The sequence below is a fragment of the Amblyraja radiata genome, chromosome 34 (genome assembly GCF_010909765.2).
Source record: "Amblyraja radiata isolate CabotCenter1 chromosome 34, sAmbRad1.1.pri, whole genome shotgun sequence".
NCBI lineage: Eukaryota > Metazoa > Chordata > Chondrichthyes > Rajiformes > Rajidae > Amblyraja > Amblyraja radiata.
The window spans coordinates 18493451-18520304 of record NC_045989.1 but is presented as its reverse complement, the minus strand read 5'-3'; the positions used below and the strand labels follow the sequence as shown (position 1 = coordinate 18520304).

The following is a 26854-nucleotide window of genomic DNA, read 5'->3' as shown; positions in this document are numbered from 1 at the left end:
CATAGTGGAGCAGGTTAAAGAGAGGGCCCCTTTTCAAGGGGGCTGAGTAAATCTGGGGCAGCCTTACTGCAGCTGTATATGGCACTAACAAGATCACATCTGGAGTATTGTGAATAATTCAAAAAACATTATTTAATTGGAGGTTGTTCAAAGAAGGCTAATTAGAAAGAATCCAGGTTCAGATGGGTTATTTTATGGACTCTACTAATTGGAGTTGGAATGAGAGGTGACTTTATTGAAACATGCAAGACTTGTCGGGCCAGAGTCCAGAATAAGGGGAAGCATAGTTAAAACCGATGTGAGGAAGAATTTCTTCTCTGGACGGGTTGTGGCTCTTTGGAAATCTTTGCCACAGAGTGTATATTTAATATTAAGGTAGATTCCAAACAGCAGGGGAATCGGGGACTGTGGGGAATGGGCAGGAAATTGGATGAGGAATTTGGAGCAGCTATGATCCTATGGTGAAGCACGCGTGAGAGGCTGAAAAGCCATCTCTTGTTCCTTCAGCTTGTGGTCTTCATGTATTTATGTTTAAGCTATTACGTTTTTAAACCCTCTTTTTTGATCTGTATTACTTCCTTTCAGGATCTATGGACATGTGTTCCAAGGTCACTAATCCTCTACATCACCAAAGACCCCCTTTGGCATTGCGTATCTTATTTTGTCGAATCTCCCTAAATACATTAGCATACGCTTTTCCTGATTAAAATTATTGTGTGTGTGTGTATATGTATATGTATATAATCTGCAAACTTCTTTATCAAGCACTCCTACCCTCTCCTTGCTGACCCCTCCCCACCTTGTCGAGCTCTAAATGATTAATATATATCAGAAAAAGCAGGGAACAGCACTAGCAATAACTTTCCAATCACATAAACACTTTGCTTCTTGTCACTGAGCCAAACCTGGATTCTGCTAATCACTCTGCTTTGGATCCCTGTCAAAAGCCTTGCCAAAGTCTGTTGAGAACATTAAATGCACCCTCTTCCTCAACCTTCATTATTTCTACTTCAAAAGTTCATTTATTTTAATCGGACATGACTTCCCCTGACCAAATCCATGCCGACAGCCTCCCATTAACTGTGCCTTTTTTAATTTATCATTTGCACTGCCATTCTTGAATAACTTCAAGTATTTGCCCACCACTCCAGTTACATTCACTGGCCTGTAGTTACTGGGTTTGTCACTTTCTCCCTTTGCAAACTTTAGTACATTGTTCGCGGTTATTTCATTCTCTGGCAACACTCTTGTACCCAGAAAAGATCGGAAAAACTGCTTTCAGAGTAGCTGCCGTATTCTTCCTTTCCTCATTTAACAGCTTGTGATATATTCCTTTTGGATCTGATGATTTTGTGACTTTCAAAGATGATAAACTCCTTAATACTTCCAGTTTTGCTATGTTCATCCCATTAGATATTTCACACTTGTTTACTTTAACCACATCAACATCGGCCCACTCTTTTGTGAACATGGTCATAAAATATTAATTCAGATCTTTGAATCGCATCTTCTGCCTCCACACGGGGGTTGCCTCTTACATCCAAACAAGTCCTCCTTCCTTAGATATCCTCTTGCTCTTTCTGTACTTATAAAGCAATTTAGGTTTTCTTTGAAGATTGACACAAAAAACGGGACAGGCAGAATCTCTGGAGAGAAGGAATGGGTGACGTTTCGGGTCGAGACCCTTCTTCAGGATTTCTTAGTTTTGTTTGTTTTTATTTCCGACTATGTTTTCTTACCTTCTCTATCTCCCTTTTAATTTTACTCCTACACTTATAGCCTTTTAAAACTGCTCCTACCCTTAACTCCTCTCATGCCACGCCTTGCCATTCCAAATCTCTCTTCCTTGAGTCGTCCATCAACCACTCCTTCCTTCCAGTCCATCGCAGTCTCTGCCCTTTCGTTATGACCATCCGCGGCAGGTCACTCAGGATCTGTAGATATATAAACAGAATTGCTGTTTTGAGGATAAAGTCATTGGTCCTGAAACTGTGGGCAAAAATCAAAGTGCTGTGGAAGTCGGGCATCAACTGTGGAGGAAAATGGACAGAAGACGATTTGGTTTGGGACCCTTCACAACCTTTCCAATTGCTGTTGCGACCTTGATTTGTCCTTGAATATTATTTTTGGCCACAGATGCCTGTGTGTTTTGCTCAGGATTCCAGCATCTTGTGCCTCAATTCTGTAACCATTGGAATGCAAAGAGCATTTCAAATGTGTGTCGTTTGGTTGGGACCTGAGGAGCAGGAGGATTGAATGACAGTGCAAGGCAAGAGAGCACGGAGATGACAAAGGATTGGGTATAGAGGAACAGAATGATTATTTGAAATTGTCAAACTCTATTTTGATTTTAAAAGGCTGTAATGTGCTCAGTGGAACATGAATTGTTCCTCAAGCTTGTGTTGAACTTATTCACAAATCTTTTTAGCAGATAAATTATTCTCAAACCTTCGGTTCATTCTGTTTGCCATTGAATAGCTTGGAGACATGACGGTAAAACAATAGCCCCCGATACCCAGAGGAACAGGAGCCTCAATAAACCACAGATGCTGGGATCTTGAGCACAGCACAGTGCTGACAGCATTTGTGGAGGGAATGGACAGGCATCATTCTGAGTGGGGACCTCGTCTGAGGAAGGATTCCGACCCAAAGCCTCACCTGTCCATTCTCTCACCAGATGCTGCCTGACCCACTGAGTTCCTCCAGCAGTTTGTTCCAGGATATGAGGAGAGGTTGAGGTAATGACTGTGCACAACCAGTACAATCATAATGAATGAACATCGATCATTTTGGCTGCTGTATTTGCTCGGACTATGAGGAATGCCCCTGGCCATGAGGTGTGAGTGTTTGAGTCTGACTGAGCTGCCTGTGTGGCAGGGAGGTCCGTACAAAATACCCATGTCTGCATATGGTGATTCAGGCAGAACCCTGTGGCTCTCTCACCATCGACACAACCTGCTGGCTTTCTTGCAAACTGCCAGTGCCTGGTTATTTAACATGCCATTAAATCCTGCAGTAGCCTGCAGTTTCCCACCCAGTAGCAGGTAAACCCCCCATCCCGTATGTGCTGCGATTATGCTCCAAGAATAACGACTGGGATATCCACCAACTCACTCGCAACTTATTCTTGGAGCATAATGCAATGAAGATAGACACAAAAAGCTGGAGTAACTCAGTGGGTCAGGCAGCATCTCTGGAGAGAAGGAATGGGTGACGTTTCGGGTCCAAATGAAGTCTCCTGCAACATTGAGTGCAGATTATGGATGCCGTCTAGCTTAAAGTTCCAAGGAGAAATTGCTCCGGCACAGGTAGTGGAAATCTGAAAATATCCCTCAAAAGGCTCGACGCTGGACTGAAGCTTTGAAGATTGCAGTCCATAATGTTGCTGCTCTTTTGGTTTAGGAATAGCTCCAATTACCAGCCTCCTGCCTGCAAGGCTCGTGTAATTGACACAGCTGCTGCCCATTCTATGAGAAATGAGCTGGTGGGAGTTTATTTCAAGTGTACAGTTCCAACTTAAGGGCTGCCCCTTGTGTTTGTTTGTCTGGTTTGAATAAGTGCACGTCACTGGAGGCGCAAGAGGTTGCAGATGCTGCAATCTTGAGTACAAAGCAAAGTGCTGGAGAAACTCTGCGGGTCAGGCAGCGTCCGTGAAGGGGCGGGACCCTTCAGACTGATGAATAAAAGTGGCTAACCACAGTCTGGATGGTCCTGCTGTGACTTGTTTCACCATTTGTCTTTAATCAATGTATTCATTTTTAGTTTTTTTACAGTCATAAAGCTATTTTAAGGCACTTGGAATCTGACACAGAATGGCCATGTTTACAGTAAACTGCCCACTAATTGATGCAGGCCATTGCGAGTGGGTAGGGCAGCTCGTAAAAGTGCAGAAATGCAAGCTGAGCGAGAGAGAGAGACAGCAGTGAGGGTGGTGATTGGGGAAAGTCCTCCAATGTCTAAATAAAACCCAATGCGAATGTTGAATAATGATGAAAGCGCACATCGTGACTTAACCTGTAACAACCTAATGGTGGGCTGGAGACCAAGTCAAACTAGAGAATGGTGCAGGAAGGAATGGCAAGAATGAAGAGTAGTTTGATTAGTAGGGGTGTCAGTGTTTAGGGGGAGAAATGGGGCTAAGAGGAAAATACAGAATGGTGGCGATGACATGATGTGCCGAATGGCATTATTCAGCTCCTATCATTTGTGAACCGAGAGTGAGAGGAGAGTGCACAGATGGTGAGCCTCTACACAGCTTTGAATGGAGTCAAAGACACCAGATGGGAACGTGCCTCTCACATCTCCTTTAAACTTTACCCCTCTCATCTTAAAGGTGTCCTCTAGAATTTGATATTCCCATCTTAGTGAAAGAACATTCTGACCATCTATTCTATCTAGGCCTCTTATAATTTACGATACTTCTATCTGATTGCCTCTCACCCTCTGACACTCCATCCACAACAACCCAAGTTTGTCTACCAACTTGGAATTGGCCAATACTCTCTAATCCAGGCTACTTGCTGGTGAACTACTTCTGCACTCTCTCCAAAGCCTCCACATCCTGCAATGGGGCTAGACACAAAAAGCTGGAGTAACTCAGCTGGACAACTGAGACTCTTCTGCGACTTAGTGGACACCAATGTGGTCCAACCAAAGTTATACACAGCTGTAAAATAACATGCCAACACTGAAATGAAATGTTTCACCAAGATGCAGAGTCAGCAATCTGTTTTCTGCTAAATTTTCCCAGCTGTGTTTGTGTGTTTTTAAATTTTTATGAAATTTGTTTACTTGATGTTCTCGCTCATGAACCGAAGCTCTGCCAGTTGTAAACGCACCTCGTGTTTCCAGCACTTGCATGCTACGTATTTTGGTTACTTGCACCAGATCTAGTTTCCCCTCGTCTGAATCAGTAAACCCTTTTCTTGCCCTCCCCATCCTTCCCGAATTCAAAGTTCACCTCCCTGATCTTCTAGTATTAATACTGAACACTCTAATGCAAGTGCTCAAAGTTTAGTTTATCTTAGTTTACAGATACAGTGCGGAAACAGGCCCTTTGGCCGACCGAGTCCGCACCGACCAGCGATCCCCGCACATTAACACTACCCTTCATGCACAAGGGACATTTTTTTACATTTGCATCAAGCCAATTAACCTACAAACCTGTACGGTTTTGGAGTGTGGGAGGAAGTTAAAGATCTAGGAGAAAACCCACGGGAACAAAGTACAAACTCCGCACAGACAAGCACCCGTAGTCCCGATCGAACCCGGGTCTCTGGCAAAAACATTCTTTGTATTATTTGTGGGATTTGTTTTGCAAGTTTTATTAAATGGTTACAGTCTTCAATGACATAATGTATACCCTGCTGCAGTCATTAGCCTCCTGCTGCGTGAAAGAGATCTCTGATGCTCAGCAATATCTGATACTTGCAACATTTCTGCGGTGAATCTGTTTACATCCTCCAACCATGTTTGTGGTGCGACATTAACATGCAGTGTAATCTGTCACTGCCAGTGATAAATCATTAGTCCGTGCAGAAAATACTGAATCGTATGTCAGGAGATATGAGCCACGACGTAGTATGGAACCTTTGTGCAGAGGTCATTGGATGTCAGGTCGGCGGGTGTATTCCCCCCCCCGCCACCGGTACCATGTAACCCCGTGCTACCCGCTCCATGGTTGAATAGTCGGCGACTAAACCGTCTCCCCCACCTGGTTTGCAAGGAGAGGAGGGGACTGTGGACCCCCAGCAGGACTAAAAGCAAGACCTGTCAAAGGGTCTTGATGAGCTTCTAGCGAGCCAACAGCCATCCACACTTCAGTAGAACCCGGGTCTTTGGCATCGTGAGGCTGTAGCTCTGCCGTGCTGCCCTACAGTTGCTATATTATATCAGCTCACTTTGTCTGCCTCCAGACTGGAGTCTCCACAATGTCACTGGGACTTTGTTTCAGCTTGCTGGTGTTGCCAAGGATGCTTGGCTATCACCAGAAGTAATGTTTTGACTGAGGATCTGGACTGTGCTTCCTGTTGCTGACACACTTTTGGCTGTAACAGTGGCAAATTAGGAGCAAGGGAATTCTCAGCTGAAGACTGTGTTTGGGTAAACGTTCCTACACGTGGTGGCCTGATCTCAACCATGTGGGGCTGGGATTCCTCGAATCCCTGTCTGCTTCATCACTGAAAATGTGCTCATGAAGATTTCCTGTTGATCTTCATTTAGTGAAATTTTAATTGCTTCCTGTTAGAATGATTAGCCAGAGGAAATCTAAAATGACACCCAGATGGTGAAGTTAACTAAGCAAATTCTTACCTCACACAGTATGTGAGTGAATTACTTTCCCAGAAGTGCTGTAAATAGATGTGTTAAGGTTTCAACAAAAGTATCGCTCTCGCTGTATGCTTGCAGTGAAGCAACTAATCAATGGCAATCAGCGTTCCTTGCAGCTTCAGTGACGTTGCTTACATGATAGATGTCACCGTTCACTGATTTTGCATCTTCAGTCATGTACAGGAAATAGTTTGTCACGTTAAAAAGAGCAGTAAATCTAACTGTCCAGATGAGTTTGTTAGAAATGAAAATTGTGGGGAACTGGGACTTTTACCGTAGAACACAAAGTGTTGGAGTAACTCTGTGGGTCAAGAAGCATCTCTGGAGGACATGGATGGGTGACATTTCAGGTTGGGTCCATTCATCAGACCTTTAGTCCGTTGCTTTCCAACTGAAGCTCATTGACCGAGGGAATGACGCTGACACTGCTGGGAATGTGTGCAGAGCCACTGCTAGAAGGTCTCTGTACTGGAGCAGAATTCTGCCTATGTACGAGCACAGAATCATTCCAGGCGACAATGCAAATGGCATCTTTACAAACTGTGGTCTTTGTGTCATTTCCTGCTGTTTTAGCTCATTTCAAAAGTAGGATTGCAATTTCCAGCTTGTGGATTTTGAGCACATTCTGTGTCTGTTCCATGATTCAGAGACGTGTAAACTCCTATCTGCACCCTGTTATTATCTGCCTCTCCATCAGTCTCACTCAGTCACAGTGACCTCGCCCAAGTCGCACCATATCATATAAGATGAGCTCTTGGATTGGCGTACTTCATTTTGGTGTCTTCATGACCTGAGTTTCCCCATCTCAAAGCATGTAAATATTGGCACTTGTCTCCAATCAGTAGCAGTAAGCCCAGACTCTGAAACAAAGGCAGAAGATGCTGGAAAATCTCAGTCGATCAGGCAGCTGCATTCATGTGCACCTCTCATATCTGTCACCAGACATTTAGAAACCGAAACGCGAGCATCCGTTTCAAATTCCTGTTTGTTTACATCCCTTTTGTTAGAAGGATTCAAACCTCAGACAATCACTGACTCTAAATCTCATGTGCAACATCATTTCTGGTGACCATTTTTCTGTACCACTCTGCCAGTGTGTTTCGGCTGTGCAAGACTCAGTGCTGTTTACAGAGGCTTACTGCTGGCATGCATTCTAGAGCACTATGTGGATGAGGTCTATATATTTTTACAGGATGATCGTCGAACCATGTTTATTTGTTGTAAAGAAAATCTTGTCATATTTGCTTCCTTGAGGTGGCTTTTACCACTGACAGATTGCTCAGCCAGTCTGTTAGATGTTGGATAAAAGGAGGAATACTGAGGCGTTCTTGTTATCGCTCCTTCTCACATGATAGGTAAACTGCCACAAGCAGCATTGTGGTCTGCTGTCAAAGACCAGCTCTTCAGGTAGATCAAGACATCTAAAGATTATACTCTCTTCAAAAAAACTCAGTGATGAATGTTTCAAAGGGCTGAACTTCTAACCATCCAGAAACTGCTCACGTCATTCTTCCCAGACAACCGGTTGCTTTTAACATGAAGATGCACCTTGGAAGCTTTAAACCATCATAGGAATTGCTAGCGTAGGAAGGAACTGCAGATGCTGCAGCTTAAACCGAAGATAGACTCAAAATGCTGGAGTAACTCAGCGGGACAGGCAGCATCTCTGGAGAGAAGGAATGGGAAACGTCACACATTCCTTCTCTCCAAAGATGCTGCCTCTCCCACTGAGTTATTCCAGTATTTTGTCAATCATAGGAATTGTTAGCTTGCCTTCCTGTTTATTCAGTAGAGTGCCTGGGCACAACTTTGCCCAATACCAATTGAATACATTGCCCAATTCAACTCTAGTTGTTGTCAATAAACTTTTGCATTCATTGTTGTATTTTGCCGGCACAATGGGTAGTAGTGCCACACTTTGGGCCCATATCTCATTGAGCTTTCCTCTTGTTCTAATATTTTAAGAACTCTATTAATTATATTTTGCTTTTCTTTGTGAAATTCTGTAAACAGATATCTTGGCTCGAAATAGTGTTCTGTTGCAGAGCCATCTACAGTATAACATGATCCCATCATGCACGAGTGACATCTTCTCTTCTCCACGGCTTTCTACTTTCTGCAGGGACTAATCTCTCCATGACTCCCTGGTACATCCATCCATCCCCTTACATATGCATTTCCCCCTGCAACCATATGAGGTGTAACACCTGTTACCTCCATTCAAGAACCGAGGTAACCCTCCCAGGTGAGGTGGAAGTTCATCTGCAACTCCACCAACCTCATCTATTGCATTTGTATTTCTCTGTGGATCATTCTGCATTATAGGTTCACAAGTTATAGGAGTAGAATTAGGCCATTTGGCCCATTGAGTCCACCCTACCATTCAATCATAGCTGATCTCTGCCTCCTAATCCCATTTTCCTGCCTTCTCCCCAGAACACTTGACAGCCGTTCTAATCAAGAATTTGTCTATCTCTGACTTGGCCTCCACAGCCCTCTGTGGCAATGAGTTCCATAGATTAACTACCCTCTGACTAAAGAAGTTCCTCCTCACCAGTGAGACCAGATGCAGACTAGATGAGAGGGATTGGGGGGCTGAACAGTCAGGTGGGGAAGGGGATCCGGTGTGTATGTTTGATGGGCCGATGTAGTAGGTGGGGAGAGGGGAAAGGAGGAAGGTGATAAGGAGCCATGTGGGTGTGAGCTAGTGTGGGACAGGACTAGGGTAGATAGGAGGAGAGAGACAGGGGCAGTGTTGATTACCTGAAATTGGAGAATTCAATGCTCATGCCATTGGGGTATAGATTACGCAGGTGGTGAAAGAGGTGTTGTTCCTCTAGTTTGTGTTTATACTCACCCTGGCAGTAGGACAGGCTGACAGGTTGGTGTGGCAATGGGAAGAGTCATTAATTAAAATGCCCGGCAACCAGGCACTCAGAATGCCCACAGATCACAGGTGCTCGGCACAATCCAGCCTGTAGCACTTGTCGATCTTCATCTTGAGAAGTTTGTCTGTGATCAAAGGCTTCTGCCTGGAAATGTGGGTTCTCCAGGTTTGCTTTTTGCTTATTCACAGGAGAATGGGGTTGCGAGGGAAAGATAGATGATCGAATGGCGGAGTAGACTTGGTGCGCAGAATGGCCTAATTCTGTTCCTACAACTTATAAACATGAACATCAATCCATTTCAGTTTCTTCATTCCTGTAAACTTGCACCTGTCACCTTGTCTTTGGTTCACTATGACCCTTGCATTGTCATCTGGAACAGATGCCTGTTGTGACTTTGCTTCACTTCTGATGGCCATTGCATCTCCCGCAAAGTGCATTGTCTGGGCAGACTATCTTCTTCTCTGGCTGCTCTGTGCAGCACGGGCTGCTTGAGAAGAACAAAGCTCCTCTTCCATTTAACATCACCTCCATTGAAGCTGCTATCTCAAGAGTGAATTCAAGCACTTTGCGAAATGTGGTGTGAATCCTTTCATCAATCAATCAATCCATTAAACAACCTAAGAGCTCTATTAGGGAACTCACTAAAGTTGAAATATAGTGAAAGTTTCTTCAATGCCATGAAATAATCATTGATAGATTCACCATACTTTTAACTTTGTGTTTGAAACTCACTCTCATCTCCTTTCGAAAGGTACATCCTTCCATTCTGAGATTATGGCCTCTGGTCCTAGACTCTCCCATTAGTGGAAACATCCTCTCCACATTCACTCCATCTAGGCCTTTCGCGATTCAGTACGTTTCAGTGAGGTCTTCTCTTATCCTTCTAAAATCCAGCGAGTACATGCCCAGTGCCGTCAAATGCTCATCATATGTTAACATCTTCATCCAGTAAGAGTACAGCCTATCTATTTATAAAAGCAAACCAAACGAGTGAGTTTTTGTGATATGGAATGGAAACATGTCAATAAGCTATTAGTAATTCTCGGAAGGTGGATGGGTGCTTGACTTTGGGACCGGGTATCAATTGGGCGCTTGTTTGTTAAAGGAATACATGCACAGCCAATGCCATGTGAGACCATTGAGGAAGGGGCGGTGGGAGGTGTCTAATGCTTTCAAAAATCTGTCCTGGGCATTACCATGGAGGTGATTAGTGAGTCAGTGCTGTTTGCCAGCCATGTCGACTTCACCATCCATCACTATGTTGACGATTGGGAGATGAGTATTAGGTGGTAATTAGCTCGATAGGATTAGTCCTGTTTTTGTGAACAGGACATACCTGAGCGATTCTCCACATTATTGGGTAGAGGCCAGTGTTGTAACAGTACTGGAGCAACTTGGCTTGGAATACAAGTTCATTATCTCATCATAGAGACTTTTCTGTATTCAGGGCACTCAGCCATTTCTGGATATTACGTGGAGTGAATTGAATTTGCTGAAACCTGGCATCTTTGCTGTTGGGAATCTGTAGAGGGAGCTGAATTAATGAAAACCTCTCAAATTCAAATGAAATATTATTGAATCGAGAGCCTCACTGGATAAGTGGACAAGGCAGAGATCAGAATTCGGGAGTGTCCCGGCAAGCAGGCCACGTTCATTGACGGACTTGCTCGCCATGGACCAACGATGGAGGACTTGCCAGTCGGCCCGGCCCCAATCCACCAGTGTCGACGGAGACCTGCGCCTCCGAGAGCGAGGTGGAATGTTGAGAACAGTAGGGGGACCCGGCAGGGGGGCTGAGAAATTGAAGGGTGACCCTGTACAGTGGGTGGAGTACTGCTGCCATGTGCAGCGGCAGGCAATGTTCGGTGAACATTTGTAGCTTTGTCAGCGCCTGACATGCTGCGACACGTGTGCACTGCCGAGATGAGGTCGGCTGTACGATGTTACTGGGTTGTATGCAAAATATAGCATTTCACTGTACCTAGGTCCATGTGATAATATCATTGAATCATCATTGCCCAGGGTTTAACTCTCCCCTGGTCTCCAGGCAGCCAGGTGAAGCTATCTGGATTATTCTAAAAATCCAATGGGCAGGGACTAAACATCTTGAAGTTGATGTGTGAAGACAGATGATTAACATGAAACAGCTGTGGGACTTGGACTCGCCACATTGTAAGTGTTGGTATGTGGGCTCAGAGGTCACAAGTCTGCCTCTTAGTTACAAGGCTGTGTTCATGTCCACCTTACCCTCTGGAGATGCGACCATTTCTTCAGCAGACGCCTCATTAGTAAAAAAATGTTGCGATAAGGGAGATGCTGGATTACAAAAAGAGATAGGAAACATCACTCGGCCATCTCGCTCAGTGAAATGTAAAAGACAATTCATAGATACCATGTAACCCGTATAAGTCAACCTAAAGAAAATGACCAATTATTTATTCCAAAGATAGACACAAAGTGCTTGAGTAACTAAGCGGGTGAGAAAGCATCTTTGGAGAAAAAGGATGGGTGACGTCAATAATGATTCCGACCAGAAACGTCACCCATCCTTGCAACTCCAGAGAAGCTGCCTCACCCTGTTGAGTTACTCCACCACTCTGGGTCCATCTTTGGTAGAAATCGGCATCTGCAATTCCTTCCAACACAATTATTTATTCCATTTGCTATTTAAGAACAAAAAATGCAGTATTGATTTTCCCAGAAAACTGACATCTTTATTAAAATATATTCACTGTTTGAAATATTGATGGGTTTCTTCCTCTTTTGGATAATCTGCATCATTTACTGACTGCACGGAGTGTGTGTTTTGAAAGTGGTGGAAGGAATGCAATAAAAAGGAACTACAGATGCCGGTTTATACCAAAGATAGACACAAAATGCTGGAGTAACACAGTGGGTCAGGCAGCATCTCTGGAGCATCTCTTCTTAGAAATGCAGTGTTAAATGAAGGAATAAATAAGAAAGAAATGTTATCCTCCTGAAAGCGTGTGAGCCAGCGTTAGTGCAAAGATAATGAGCCCCAGCTGTTAAATTCAGCTGCTTGGACAACAAGTTAACCGCACCAGTTTCTCCTGTCAGCCACTGTTGTGCTTCACACAATTTGGAAACCTAGCGAGAAAAATGTATCAAAAGCATATGATTCGGTGACTATTTATCTCTAGCTGTAAGTCAGATAGTTAGTTTAGAGATACAGTGCGGAAACAGGCCCTTCAGTTCACTGGGTCCGTGCCGACCAGCAAACCCTTCACACTAGCACTATCCTACACACTAGGGCCAATTTATGATTTTTTTTTTAACACCAAAGCATATCAACCTGCAAACCTGTACGTCTTTGGAGTGTGGGAGGAAACCAAAGTAACCGGAGAAAACTCATGCTGCTTCGGAGAGAGCGGACAAACTCTGCACAGACAGCACCTGTGGTCAAGATTGATCCAAAGATAGACACAAAATGTTGGAGTAACTCAGTGGGACAGACAGTATCTCTGGAGAGAAGGAATGGGTGACGTTTCGGGTCAAGACCCATTCTTTTCCAACCAAGCCCGAGAGACGGATCATTGCATCAGTGGTACCAACCTGAAGAGGTATCTGATGGTGCTCTCAGACATGGTTCACTTAATGTAAAGAATTAAACTGTATTGGTTGCACTTTATTAATGACATCTATACTGAAATACAGTTTAAAAACTTTGTATTGCGTGCTATCCAGGCAAATCACACCAGACAAGTATTAATTAACTTCAGGTTTAAAGAATCACATGGTAAATGAAGAAGAAACATCACTAAATCTACTTGCTAATTAGTTATTCCAAATAAATAATTTTCTTCAAAGCATACCTCCTACTGCATCCTTAGTAATTAGTAATAATTATATGGCTATTGTTTATTTGAGGTTTTGTTGCATCAAAGGCAGGAAGTTTGAACCTTTGACGGTGTTGTGGCTCTTCATTTTGCTTCCCGCTGAGCCGTTTAGTTTATCACCACACAAACAGATACAAGTCCTTGATTGCCTCCTTGTCCGTGGGGTAAAAAAGCATCTGCTTTAAACAGTTTTGAAGCCGCTCAGTATTTTCTCTCTCCTGGTGCAATTCTCGCTCCTGGCCTCGGCTGCCCTCTCTGAGACAAGGCCGTATGGAAAGGCAGCTGGCCTGTTAGAACATGGAGCATCTTAGAGAGCATTAAAACCTCGAGTTTCAATGGGAATTCTTTGGCTTCCTGTTGAATCTGACCGGCATGGATGAGGAGAGAGACAAAAAGTTGGAATATATCAGCGGGTCAGGCAGCATCCCTGGAGAACATGGATAGCTGACGTTTTGGGTCGGGGCCCTTCTTCAGACTCGAGGCGTCTGAATTTACAGATGCCAGGACACTCTGTCTGTGCATGTTTATGCTGTTTAGTTCTTCACTTCAGCACGTGTGAGGGGAGATTAGATACATCCCAATGTTCAGTTGCTGCAGGATGTTGCCATGCTGTATTGATTGAATGATTGAAAGATACAGGCCCTTCGACCCACCAAGTCCACAATGACCATGGATCATCTGTTCACACTAGTTCCATGTTCTCCCACTTTCACATCCATTCGTTCCACACTCGGGACAATTTACAGAGGCTAATTAACCTACAGACCTGCATGTCTTTGGGACATGGGAGGAAACCCATGTGGTCACAAGGAGGAAGTGCAACTCCCACACGGACAGGACCCGAGATCAGGATCGAATCCTGTTCTCTGGTGCTGCGAGTCAGACATTCTCCCAGCTGCACCACTGTGCTGCCCATTCTTGCTATAAATATCCTCACCATTTTGGCTTGGGTTTTCAATGGCCAGGTGCCACGTGGAGAGTTTACTGCATGACTTGGACTCTAAATTTCATCTGCAATTAATCTTGACTATAGTCCCTTTAGCAAGCCTATAGTCCCTTATGGGATAATTGGACACAAAATGCTGGAGTAACTCAGCAGGATAGGCAGCATCTCTGGAGAGAAGGAATGGGTGACGTTTCGGGTCGAGACGCTTCTTCAGACGGTTACAGTTAGTTGCAATCTGCTTGTAGGAAGCGGATTGTGACATGAGCACCCTCGAGGACAAGTCATTTCATTGACAGCTCTGGAGCTGGCTAAGAGTTGTTGAGAAGACATGACTGTCTTACCTTGGAAGAGATGTTCTGCCCAAAGCAGCATGGTTTTGATATTTTAAAATGCAATGCACAAACAGCTGTGCTGATGATTTTGCAGAATATTTGTGAGAGTCGTTATGTGTAACCACAGAATTCTCAGCTGCAAATGCTGGATTTGCCTTGAACTAGAGGAGATTCTCTTTTGGGAATGTCTGAGACTCCAAGCTCATACATGTCTTTGGCAGAGAAATGGCCAACATAACACAGTGGTGTTTACAACTGAGTGGCCTGAATGGAAACAACTATGGTGATGAAGGCAGCTGAGAGGAGGCCTAATCGAAATATACAGTACAAATCAAAGACTAGTCCCACCCTAGTCATTCCTCCTCTCCCTGCTCCAGACAGTACAGAAGCTTGAAAATGCATACCACCACCAGACTCCCGAACTTCTTCCCATCTGTTATCAGGCTTGGGATCAATCCTTCCATAAGCTGGGGTAATGTCCCGTTTACTTCTACCTCATTGCGGACACTAGACTTTGTGTATGTAACTGCTGCTCTACAATGCTGAGAAATATATTCTGCACTCAGTCCCTTCCCCCTTTTCTCCACCTATTGTACTTGAGTTTGACTTGATTATATTTTTGTGTAGTGCGATCTGATCCAATTGGATATCATGTGAAACAAACCTTTTCACTTGTACCTTGGTAAACGTGACAATAATAAACCTTAAAACTAAACTTAAAATGATGTGGATATATACGGTGGATAGTCAGAACCTTTTTCCCAGGGTGAAAATGTCAAAAACTGGAGGGCATAACTTGAAAGTGAGCGGAGCAAATTTTGAAGAAGATGTTTGGGGCACGTTTTTACTCAGATTAGTGGTCAATGCCTGGAACATGACCCCAGGGGTGATGGTGGACGCAGATTTGATAATAGCATTTAAGATGCATTTTGATAGGCACGTGGCTATGGAGGGAATGGAGAGGGTATGGATAACATCCAGGCAGAGGACATTAGTTTAACTTGGCATCATGTTCGGCATGGACATTGTGGGCCGAAGGGCCTGTTCCTGTGCTGTACTGTTCTATGTTCCATGAAGAAGACTACTGGGCATTATCAGGCATCCCTGGTATCTGTGGCAGCAACTGTATCAGCATAAAACCTTAACAAGTCCAGGTTGTGAATCGATTGTGCAGCGATTGGGTCTGGGGAGAGTAAAACCGGCAGTGATTTCTGCAGCTCTTATCACCTCTAAATCTCCAGAAATTTGGAATTTTTTGCATACTTTTTGCAAGCGATTTTAAGAATTGAGATGTGAAAGAGATGCTGAACTGAAACTCCCGGTACAGGGACTATAAACAAACAATGAAACAACCTGTGTGCAAATGATAAACTGTGGGCTACCACTGAGTTGGGACTTCCTTGATTCCTAGGGGTCGGCAAGCAGCTAGCAGCAGTACCACAAGCCAAATACTGATTGGAAAGTTTAAAGCTAGACTGAGGGAATACAGAAGGGTAGGCGGAGATCAGACTTGATCCACCGATGCATGTTCTTGAAGTGTGAGTTGTGTTTGAACTAAGTAAGTTTGATTTATAATAAATGCTTTTTTATGTTCATTTACTGAATGGTGAAGCGAGCTTGATATTTCATGTTTGGAATTGTTAGATCCCCAGGTTACTTGTTACATCTGGAAGACAGTGTTTCCATAGTAACCACGTTTAATCGTATAAATTGCTTTGAGGAGTTACTAACACCCCTGTCCCTGAGCGAATTTCCAGAGTGAAAGGAAATTGTTCCATAAAGGCAGGTTAAGCACCAACGTTTTGTGGCCAAGACATGTTCTGCCTACGGCTCCCAGCTGAAGTATCGCACACAAAGCGCAGGGAATCACGCACACACTAGTAGTACCTCTGCACACTTTGTACACACAAAGGCTTGGCACCCACAAGCTCCGCATTTATGCAGCTAAGTAGATTGTGTGTCAAGGGGAAGTGGGGAGAAGGTAAGGGAGGCATGAAACTCAGCCGGAGACACAAGCATTTGTTCAGAGCGTCAGGCAATCAAATGGTCCTTGTTGTGATCCAGCAGGGGGACTTGATCAACAGCTGGGGAAGAGTAGCGGTTGAGGCGGGATGCTGGGGTAGGGAGTCGGAAGGATGCATATATACCAAGGGGTACATTAAACTCAAAAGGAATTTAAACCTCAGGGCTTGTTTGTGCCAGACCCCACAAGCTTGGGGCTCACCAAGCAGTTAGAGTCACAGATAGATGCACAATTCTGGAGTAACTCAGTGGGGTCAGGCAGCATCTCTGAAGAACATGATTAGGCGATGTGTAGGAAGGAACCGCAGATGCTGGCTTATACTGAAGCTAGACACAAAATGCTGGAGTAACTCAGCGGGTCAGGCAGCATCTTCGGAGGAAAGGAATAGGTAACGTTTCGGTTCGGAACCCTTCTTCAGACCGCAGTTAGAAGGGTTCTGAAGAAGGGTTCTGACTTGAAATGTCATCTATTTCTTTTCTCCAGAATATGGATAGGTGATGTTTCAGGTCAGGACTCTTCTTCAGACTTCAGTTAGAATCACAGAATGGTTACAGCACGGAAAGAAGGCATTAGGCCCACCGTGTCTGCACTAGCCCTTTACCAGAATAACTCATTGGTTCTGTCCTCCAGCCTTTTTTCCAGATCCTTGGAAAAATGTCCTCCCGCTATATTTATGCAATTCCCTCGAAGGCCACACTGGAACCTGACTCCTGCCCACCTACAAGCAGTGCATTGCAGATTCCAACTGCATGGCACGCAAGAATGATTCTCCCCATGCCAGTCTTAATGCTCTCATCCTTTATGCCTGTGACCTGTAATCCTGGCTCACCTCCACCAGAGGGAACAGGTTGCTTCTCTATCCACTCTCTCCAGCCAACTTTATCTTCAATAAGCTCCCAGCTTTACCTATCTGAAGAATACCCGTGAGCTGATGCTGAGACAGACCCTGCACATCCTATGTTAGACAATGCCTTTGCAATGTTATGTCAAAAGCCTGTGTTGATACCACGCAACCCTTGCCCTTTGCATGGTTGGGAGCAAGCTGACAAACAGTTGGGTTCCTGATTAAATTCTTGTGTGCAGCCCTTAAAACATTCGGGCTGTGAAGAATTTCTAGACCTGCTGGTGTAAAAATCTCTTCCAGATACATCTTATGCATGAATTAGGTTTTGGGGGTTGAAGAGAAGTATTAAGAAAGCTGGCTCCATTAGACCAGAGAGTTTTAGTTTAGAGATACAGTGCGGAAACAGGCCCTTTGGCCCACCGAGTCCACGCCGCCCGGCGATCAGCAGTGGTCTAGTTTTATCCTACACACACCAGGGACTATTTACGGAAGCCAATTAACCTACAAAGCAGAGCCCTTGGAGAAAACCCATGTTTTCTCCAAGCTCCATACAAATAGCACCCGTAGTCAGGACTGAACCTGGGTCTCGAGCAGTTTGTGGCAGCAGCTGTACTGCTGTGTTGCTGTTGCCATCCTAAGGTTTGCACCAAATCCCGTGGGCAGACTGAATGCCCCTTGGGATTCAAGGAAAAGCTTCAAGTTAGATGTAAACTTCTCAGCAATGAATGGGTAAGAAGGAACTGCAGATGCTGGAAAATCGAAGGTAGACAAAAATGTTGGAGAAACTCAACGGGTGACGCAGCATCTATGGAGCGAAGGAAATAGACGATGTTTTGGGTCGAGACCCTTCTTCAGACTGATGTGGGGGTGGGGGTGGGGGCGCGGGAAGAAGATAGGAAGAGGCGGAGACAGTGGGCTGTGGGAGAGCTGGGAAGGGGAGGGGAAAGAAGGAGAAAGCAGGGACTACCTAAAATTGGAGAAGTTAATGTTCATACCGCTGGGGTGTAAACTACCCAAGCGAAATTGAGATGCAGTGAAAAGCTTTTGCTGCACGCTAACTAGTCAGCGGAAAGACAATACATGATTACAATCAAGTCATCCAGAGTGTACAGATATATGACAAAGGGAATAACATGAATAATGTTTAATGCAAGATAATCCAGTAAAGTCTGATCAAAGATAGTCCAAGGGTCTCCAATGAAAATAGTCTGAGGGTCTCTCTACAGAATGTACAAACTATGTACAGACAGCACCCAAGGCCAGGATCGAACCCGGCTACCTGACGCTGTAAGGCAGCAACTCTACCGCTGTGCTACCATGCCGCCTGCTTTACACCAGACAATTCTGCTGATCCCCGGCTATAAGTCTAGAAACGTGAGTGAGTGGCATTAGTACTGCCCGTGAGGCATAATCTGACATATGGTCTTTCTGCGCACAGATGTATTGGCCTGTGTCATGGGGTGTGAATGGAGAGGAGATTAGGCGGGAAGATGCTGGGCTCCAACTGGCATTCCGAGAACGCAATAAATCCCCATTTAATTACTCTCAACCCTGTTCCAGCCGGTGATACTGTTTGAAGAATGCACACAATAATAATACCAACGGCTTTAACATTAATCCAAACATTGTTCAACCAAGAGCTGGTTTTACATCAGAATGATTGATTCGCTCATTGATCCTGGCGTCTTTACTGCCCGTGACTGATTACATCCTTGAGACACGTCATTGTGGAGTATTATTATACTTTGCCTGCCGCCCCCAACTTCACTGTACCGCTGGCCGTGCATCATAGATGGCTTGTTGCCTGGTCCACAAAACTGTTCTTGTTCGTAATAATAGTGCAACCAATGTCCCGTTACCTGGCGTGGCAACACAGTGCGATGTGACTTTATATGAGCTGCAGAGTGAAAGCTGAGCCAAGCACCTCCTCCGTGAGCGCTGGGGAAGAGTGCAATTGCTGACCGTGTGATACTTTCAAAGTGCAACCTGGCTGTTTCATTTCTGGTTGTTTATTTCCAAATCTTTGCCTCCAGTTATTTCATCACCGTCTCCTTTGGAATTCTCCCACAGGAATTGCATACCTTGGAGGAGCCTGTAACCCCAAGCGCAAGTGTGTGCTCGCTGAAGATAATGGTCTCAGCCTGGCCTTTACCATTGCCCACGAGCTGGGTCACAAGTAGGTCAAAACAAGATGCAACACAACCTTACCAATGTGTGATTCCTGTATCATATGTAAAAAATGGCTAATTTGTTGAGAAGAAAAATTCAGTGATTTAAATCGATCATAATTTCTGGTGACTGGCTTCATGGTTTAGCACAGTTCACGATGTATTGGAGGAGTGCTGGGCAGTCCTTGATACAATGGGGGTGGTATGTATGATACTTTACTGGCTTTGTGTGGCTTCAGAATGTCTAACTAGGATCATGGTGTGCCTGAAGCAGTGTTGTACAGGCTGTGATATGTCTGAGGCTGCAATGTATGCAATGCTATAGTAGGTCATTGTTATAGCGTCATAGAGTCATACTGCATGAAAGTAGGCCTTTCGGCCCAACACCCCCCTGTGGTCAACATGTCTCATCTACACTAGTCCCACTTGCCTGCTTTAGGCACATATCCCTCTAAAATAATCCTGTCCAAGTGTTTCTTAAACATGGCTTAAATGTCAACCAAGTGGGGCTGGTGTACATGGGACATGTTGCTCAGTATGGGCAAGTTGGGCCAATGCCCCTGTTTCCACGCTGTATGACTCAATGACTCTATAATGCTACCTGACCAATGCTGTGAACATCCTAAAGGCATCTTCAGGCAGCAATCTCAAGTTGAAGATGACACCACAGATTATATGAAGATCAACATCCAAGTGTGTCAAGCGCTGGGAGAAATGTCCCTGCCTGATGTGTGATGCACCTTCTGCTGTCCTTCTGCTGTCCTTCTGCGTCAAGAGGAACTATGAGGTTAGACCTGGACTGAACTGAGGAGGAGAATTGCAGCAACTTTCACCCTCGAGTCATGACCGGCAGACCCTTCAGTTAAATCTAAAACTTCCCTTCTGCAGCGAAAGGGGCAGAGCTTTACACAAGCGGAAATGTGGGTCCATGTTCCAAAACCCCTTCATCTCCAGAGATCTTCAACCCAACACAACTTCTTCTTACCAGTGTGTTAGTTAATCCTAAGTATTTAAATATTATATGATTAAAGGTTAAAAAGAAAGACACAAAGTGCTGGAGTAACTCAGCGGGTCCTGGTGAAAAGGAATAGATGATGAGACCCTTCATGAATTCATGACCTTCTGGAGAACATTTAGTCAGAGGATGGTGAATCTGTGGAATTCTTTGCCACAGAAGGCTGTGGAGGCCAAGCCAGTGGATATATTTAAGGCAGAGATAGATAGATTCTTGAGAAGGCAAGAGAATGGGGTTAGGAGGGAGAGATAGATCAGCCATTATTGAATGGTGGAGTAGACTTGATGGACCGAATGGCCTAATTCTGCTTCTATCATTTATGACATGACTAACATGGATCGGTGACGTTTCTGGTTGGGACCCTTCTTTACACTCAAGGTTTAAGGATGATTAAGGATTGTTGCTATAACAATAGACTAATCCAGGTGTGCAATCCGGGTTTGTGGTTTAACCAGATTCCATGCCTTTGGTGCATAAGCCTACTATGCCTCAATGACCCCATTGTTAGGCAAATACAAAAGTAATTTCTATTAGATGTTTTACAGTAAGGCAATGGGTGAAGGATCCAGGAATTGTTAGTGATGGGACTGGCCAGAACTTAAAGGTCTCGCTCCTGTCAATTCCAAAGACAATAAAATCAGAAACTCCTGGAACTACCTAGAGGACCTGCCAAGTCTGCAAATGCAGGGGAATGTTGTCCAGATGCTTCCTGACTGGGCTCATGTTCCTGCCACTTTCAAACCTCCCTTTTCTTCATTCCTTTAGGTTTGTATGGGGCTGCTTCTGGTCTCCCAGAGCAGGATAGGCAAGAGGTGGGCAGGTGAGGTGGGAAGCAATGCTGATGTATTGTCCATTTGTTCAGTCCTTTTCACAAAACATGCAACCTCATAGCACACAGACCGGCAATGGGAACTGCACTCTGACGATGGCATTTAAGGAAGGTAATCACTGCTTTAATAGAGGAGAATGTCCTCCTTGCTTCATCAATCTAATTATTAATTACATGTGTCTGAACTTAATTGTTCAGTGTTCACAGAACGCTGTATGTACTGACATTTGCGGTATCACCACTAAGGAAGGACGTGCTGTAAATCGCACAGACAAGTTCTGTTTATTCATCAGGGCCTATTTAAAACAACCTCCATGCACTATGAGAGCAGAGGTAAGAAACCCATGCAGCTAGGCGTAGACTTTTGTGATATTTATAACAGCTTAAAGAGAGTGTGATGTATCAGGACAAAGACTTTGTGCAACCTAGAGGGATGGGGTCCGGGGTGTGTGAAGAGAACCAGGTGGCACAATGGCGCAGCGGTAGAGCTTTTGCTTTACAACTCCAGAGATGCGGGTTCGATCCTGACTGCGGGTGCTGTCTGTGTGGAGTTTCTGCGTTCTACTCGTGACCTGCATGGGGTTTCTTCGAGATCTTCGGTTTCCTCCCACACTCCAAAGATGTACAGGTCTGAAGAAGGGTTTCGGCCCGAAACGTCGCCTATTTCCTTCGCTCCATAGATGCTGCTGCACCCGCTGAGTTCCCCCAGCAATTTTGTGTACCTTCGATATTCCAGCATCTGCAGTTCCCTTTTGAACAGGTTTGTAGGTTAATTGGTTTGGCGTAAATGTAAAAAAAAAATGTCCCTAGTGTGTGTAGGGTGTATTAATGTGCGGGGATTGCTGGTTGGTGCGGACTCGGGTCGAAGGGCCTGTTTCTGCGCTGTATCTCTAAACGAAACGAAACTGAACCAGTATGATCCCATGTTTCTGGTCCAGCTGTGTAGATACCTGGGAAACAAGCTTGTGAGAGGAGTCGAGATGCAGCCAGTGAGTTACAGGGTAAGTTCACAATAACCTGCACAACAGCAAGTTAGTGTAATCAACACTCATGCCAGTGACAATCTGAAGAAGGGCCCTGACCCAAAACATCGCCTGTTCATTTCCTCCATAGATGCTGCCTGACCTGCTGAGTTCCTCCAGCACTTTGTGTTTTACTCCTGCCAAGATTTTGTTACAATGGGGAGAGGTGCGTGGTCTCAGCTGGTTTGCCAAGTGAAGATTCCTCTCCACTATACCATTCCCCTTTTAGTTTAGTTTCGAGAAACAGCGTGGAAACAGGCCCTTTGGCCCACCAAGCCCGCACCGACCAGCAATCCCTGCACATTAACACTATCCTAGACACACTTGTGACAATATACAATGATGCCAAGCCAATTAACTTACAAACTGGTAGGAGGCAACCGGATACCCCGGAGAAAATCAACGCAGGTCACGGGGAGAACGTACACACTCCGTAAAAACGGCACTCGTAGTCAGGAACGAACTCGGGCACTAATACTGTCAGGCAGCGACTCTACTGCAAGGGCAACGTGCAGCCCACTCCAAAATAAAATTCAATTTTATTCTCCCTACATTCCTCCAGATTCTACACTCACCTCCACACAAGGGAACAATCCACAGTGGCCATTTAACTGACCAACTTGCACGTCTTTGGGATGTGGGAAGAAAAAGGTGCGTGTGGAGGAAGCCTGCGCAGTCCTCTGGTATTCAAGGAACGTAATCACTGTTGTAATAGAGAAGGTGCTCCTTGCTTCATCAATCTGATTATTAATTGTTCAGTTTACCCACAACACAGTATGCACTGACATTTGCAGCGCTAACATATAACGTCCTCAATAACTGTACCAGTGGTCAGGATCGAACTCAGGTCTCTGAACCTGTGAGGCAATCCTGATGCTACCTCTTATCACCCATAAGATTCAGGCAGAGTTTTGCACAAGGCAGCACTGGAGACAGATTGTGCTTGGAATGAATAGGCATATGATCAGTGCAGCTGCAAGTGACAAAGAATGAAGAGCTTCCTGGAGGGTCAGCTCACGTCCCAGGTGCACTTCAGGGCCAGTGTTTTAAATCACGCTTTGATTGAAGTACAGAAGCACTTTAGAAAGAGATGGCATTTCCGTCCGAGTGCATTGCTCCATGCATCAGTGCGACTAATGCGATGCATCTGGCACCCACTGCCAGAGATGTCTCTAATTTGCACTCCAACGGAGAAAATCCGACAGATCAAGGAAAGCGAGAGGCGTTCAGGTCAAGATTTTCAAAGGGAAGTCGGCCCATTGAGAAGGGGAGCTGCCAGAAACAAGGGGAAGAATTTGGTAGCCGATCACAAGGCCAACAAAGGCAGGGGATCTGGTGGAGCAGCAACGGCCAAGCGAATGCACGCAGAGTCCCAGATGTTTTTTGATTGCCAGCTGCTGCAGAGAGATATTTTTGAAACGTGAAAGAATATGGGGAGAGAGGGAGAGAGAGAGAAAGATCAATGAATCATTCTGCTCTGTGGGAGCGAATATGCTTAGAAATGAGAGAGCTGGAGTTCCATTAGAAAAAGTTTTAGAAATTTAAGAGAAGGATTTCAAATGTGCCAATCTCTGGATTACTAATGCCTCCAGATGCCGAGAATGAAAGAACATAATTTTGCATTTTTACAGCATCTCTGGAAAGTCCAAGTACTTTGAAGTATAGACACTGTCAGCCAGTTGCCAAGTAGGTATGTTTATTTTGTTGTGTGTTTGAGGGGAGCAATCTTTTCCCATTGCACTAGGACTAATTCTTATGCTCCATTTTGCAATTGTTTAGAGTAGCACCTTCCATAGACGCAAGGAACTGCAGATGCTAGTTAGCAAATAAAAGACACAAAGTACTGGAAGGAACTGCAGATGCTGGAAAAATCAAAAGTAGACAAAAAATGCTTGAGAAACTCAGCGGGTGAGGCAGCATCTATGGAGAAAAGGAGTAGGCGACGTTTCGGGTCGAGACCCTTCTTCAGACTGATGTCGGGGAGGGGGCGGAAAAAAGAAAGGAAGAGGCGGAGACAGTGGGCTGTGGGAGAGCTGGGGTGGGGAAGGAGGGAGAAAGCAAGGACTACCTGAAATTAGAGAAGTCAATGTTCATACCGCTGGGGTGTAACTCAGTGGGTCAGGCAACATCTCTGGAAGAGGCTGCAGGGAGGCACGGTAGCGCACTGGTAGAGTTGCTGCCTTACAGCACCAAAGGCCCGGGTTTGATCCTGACTGTAGGTGATGTCTGTACGGAGTTTGTACGTTCTCCCCGTGATCCGCTTGGGTTTCTCTATGTGCGCTGGTTTCATAGACATAGAAAATAGGTGCAGGAGGAGGCCATTCAGCCCTTTGAACCAGCACCGCCACTCATTGCGATCATGGCTGATCGTCTCCAATCAATAACCCGTGCCTGCCTTCTCTCCATATCCCGTGATTCCACTCGCCCCTAGAGCTCTATCTAACTCTCTCTTAAATCCTCTAACTCTCTCTTAAATCCTCGCACATTGCAAAGTCGTAGAGGTTTGTAGGTTAATTGGCCTCTGTAAAATTGTAAATTGTTGCTAGTGTGTGTAGGATAGTGTTGGTGTATGGGGTGATCGCTGGTCGGTGCGGACTCGGTGGGCCAAAGGGCCTATGTCCATGCTGTATCTCTAAACTAAACTATACTAAAAAGTGCTCTTCTGTATCTGTTCCAAAATGGATGAGGTCTGGTTTAAGCTCTCATTGGAAAGCCAATCATTCCAATAGGATAGCAGCCTCTCAGTGTTGGCTTGTAAGGTTAGCCTGAATTGTGGTGCTTAAGGCTCAAGAGTCCACCATGTTCTGACTTGCACAGTGCTCCTCGCCAGCACCAGATACAGGGCTGGCAAGGGCGGAAGCAGCTGTGGTGAGGATCCTCCTGTGTTGCAGAGACTGTGATGGACATTGGGGCCAGGAAGATGGCATCAAGATTGTGCTAGAGCTGGAAAATCTGGCTAGCAAAATAATTTAGCTTGTCTTAAACAGGACTAAAGAGTTTAGGAAATGTAAAAGCTATCAGAAATAATCAATCGTCTAGGCAGTATTTAATCTGAAAATTAAAAAAAATACTGTGTGCAATGGACAATTTTAAATTAGCGAGACTCAAAAACTGGGCCACTTTGAGAATTGGCAGCAGGATAAGGAGGCATTAAAAATGAAATCCCAGCATAAATACAGCTGTTATTTGCAATTGACTAATATCTGTGCTTTGTGTTCCCCAGAGTAAATTGAGTTTAAAGTGGCTGGGGACTTACCAAAGATTTATTTCAGCAAAATCACTTTTATGGCTGCATGTGGTTAAATATCAAATAATGGGTATTGGATGGCACCCCAGTGTTGACTCATGGGTCTGTTTTAAGAGTGACAATTAGAGATGGAGAACAGAGCCAGTAGATGTTTCATTCTGTCGATCATCTGGTCTCAAATGAAATGAAATTGTAACATTGATTAATATACAGGGGCATGGTATCAATATTAATATCAGAGCTGTGTAAGGAGGAACTGCAGATGCTGGTTTAAACCGAAGATAGACACAAAAAGCTGGAGTAACTCAGTGGGACAGGCAGCATCGATGGGGAAAAGGAATGGGTGACGTCTTGGATCGCGATCCTTTTTCAGACTGATGTTAGGGGAGAGGGAGATACATCGATAAGGAAGTATAAGGTGTGAAAATAGGATAAAGGGAATGGAGATCAAGGAAAATGTAGACTAGATCATTGTTAGCTGGGATAAGATAAACAACAAAGCAAAACAGAGAAAAAATGTAGTTGTTGACAGTAAGACAGATCGGAGAACTGGGAAGGGCGATGGATGGAGAGAGAGGGAAAGCAAAGGTTACTTGAAGTTAGAGAAGTCAATGTTCATACCGCTGGGGTGTAAGCTGCCCAAGTGAAATGTGAGGTGCTGTTCCTCCAATTCACGCTGGGCCTCACTCTTGACAATGGAGGAGGCCCAGGACAGAAAGGTCAGTGTGGGAATGGGAGGGGGAGTTAAAGTGTTTAGCAACAATTTGTCTTGTTTAGCATGTAGAACTGGAATTAGTGTGGTATGTTTAACGTGTAGTACAAGAATCAGTTTAGTTTGTCTAACATGTTGTCATGAAAATTCCTGAACTATGTTTAACATGTCACACTGGAGATGCCGTGGCATGCTTAGCATATAGTGTTGGGATCGTAGTATGTAAAAACAATGGGGTGGATTTACTCTAGGTTGTTGTCAGTAACAAACCCAACAATCGCAGATTACTCCCTGCAACATGAAGCCCAGCTGCAGCAATTTTGATTGTGAACCCAGAGTGGTGACAAATTGGCTGAATAAAGAGCCTCTACGATGAAGTAATTGACTGTGCAATTTCCTCCTGCTAGGTTGAATGCTTGACCTTTGCACATTCTCCCAGCAAGCAAGCACATATCTTATCGACCAAGCCGTTCTCAGCTTTAGTCACCAGACAGGCAGTATCTCTGGAGAGAAGGAATGGGCGGCCATTCCTTTTCTCCAGGGATACTGCCTGTCCCGCTGGGTTACTCCAGCATTTTGTGTCCATCTTCAATTTAAACCTGCATCTGCAGTTCCTTCCACCAGACAGCAATCCAGAGCAG

The 26854-nt window shown here is 44.8% G+C and overlaps 1 protein-coding gene across 1 annotated transcript in view; it reads left to right on the top strand.

Moving 5' to 3' along the window:
* adamts17 (ADAM metallopeptidase with thrombospondin type 1 motif 17) overlaps nucleotides 1-26854 on the top strand; it is a 179630-nt gene that overhangs the window by 39765 nt on the left and 113011 nt on the right. The window contains exon 8 of the mRNA XM_033050346.1: nucleotides 19291-19396. Within this exon, the coding sequence (XP_032906237.1) occupies nucleotides 19291-19396 (106 nt within the window). The remainder of the gene's footprint in view (nucleotides 1-19290; nucleotides 19397-26854) is intronic.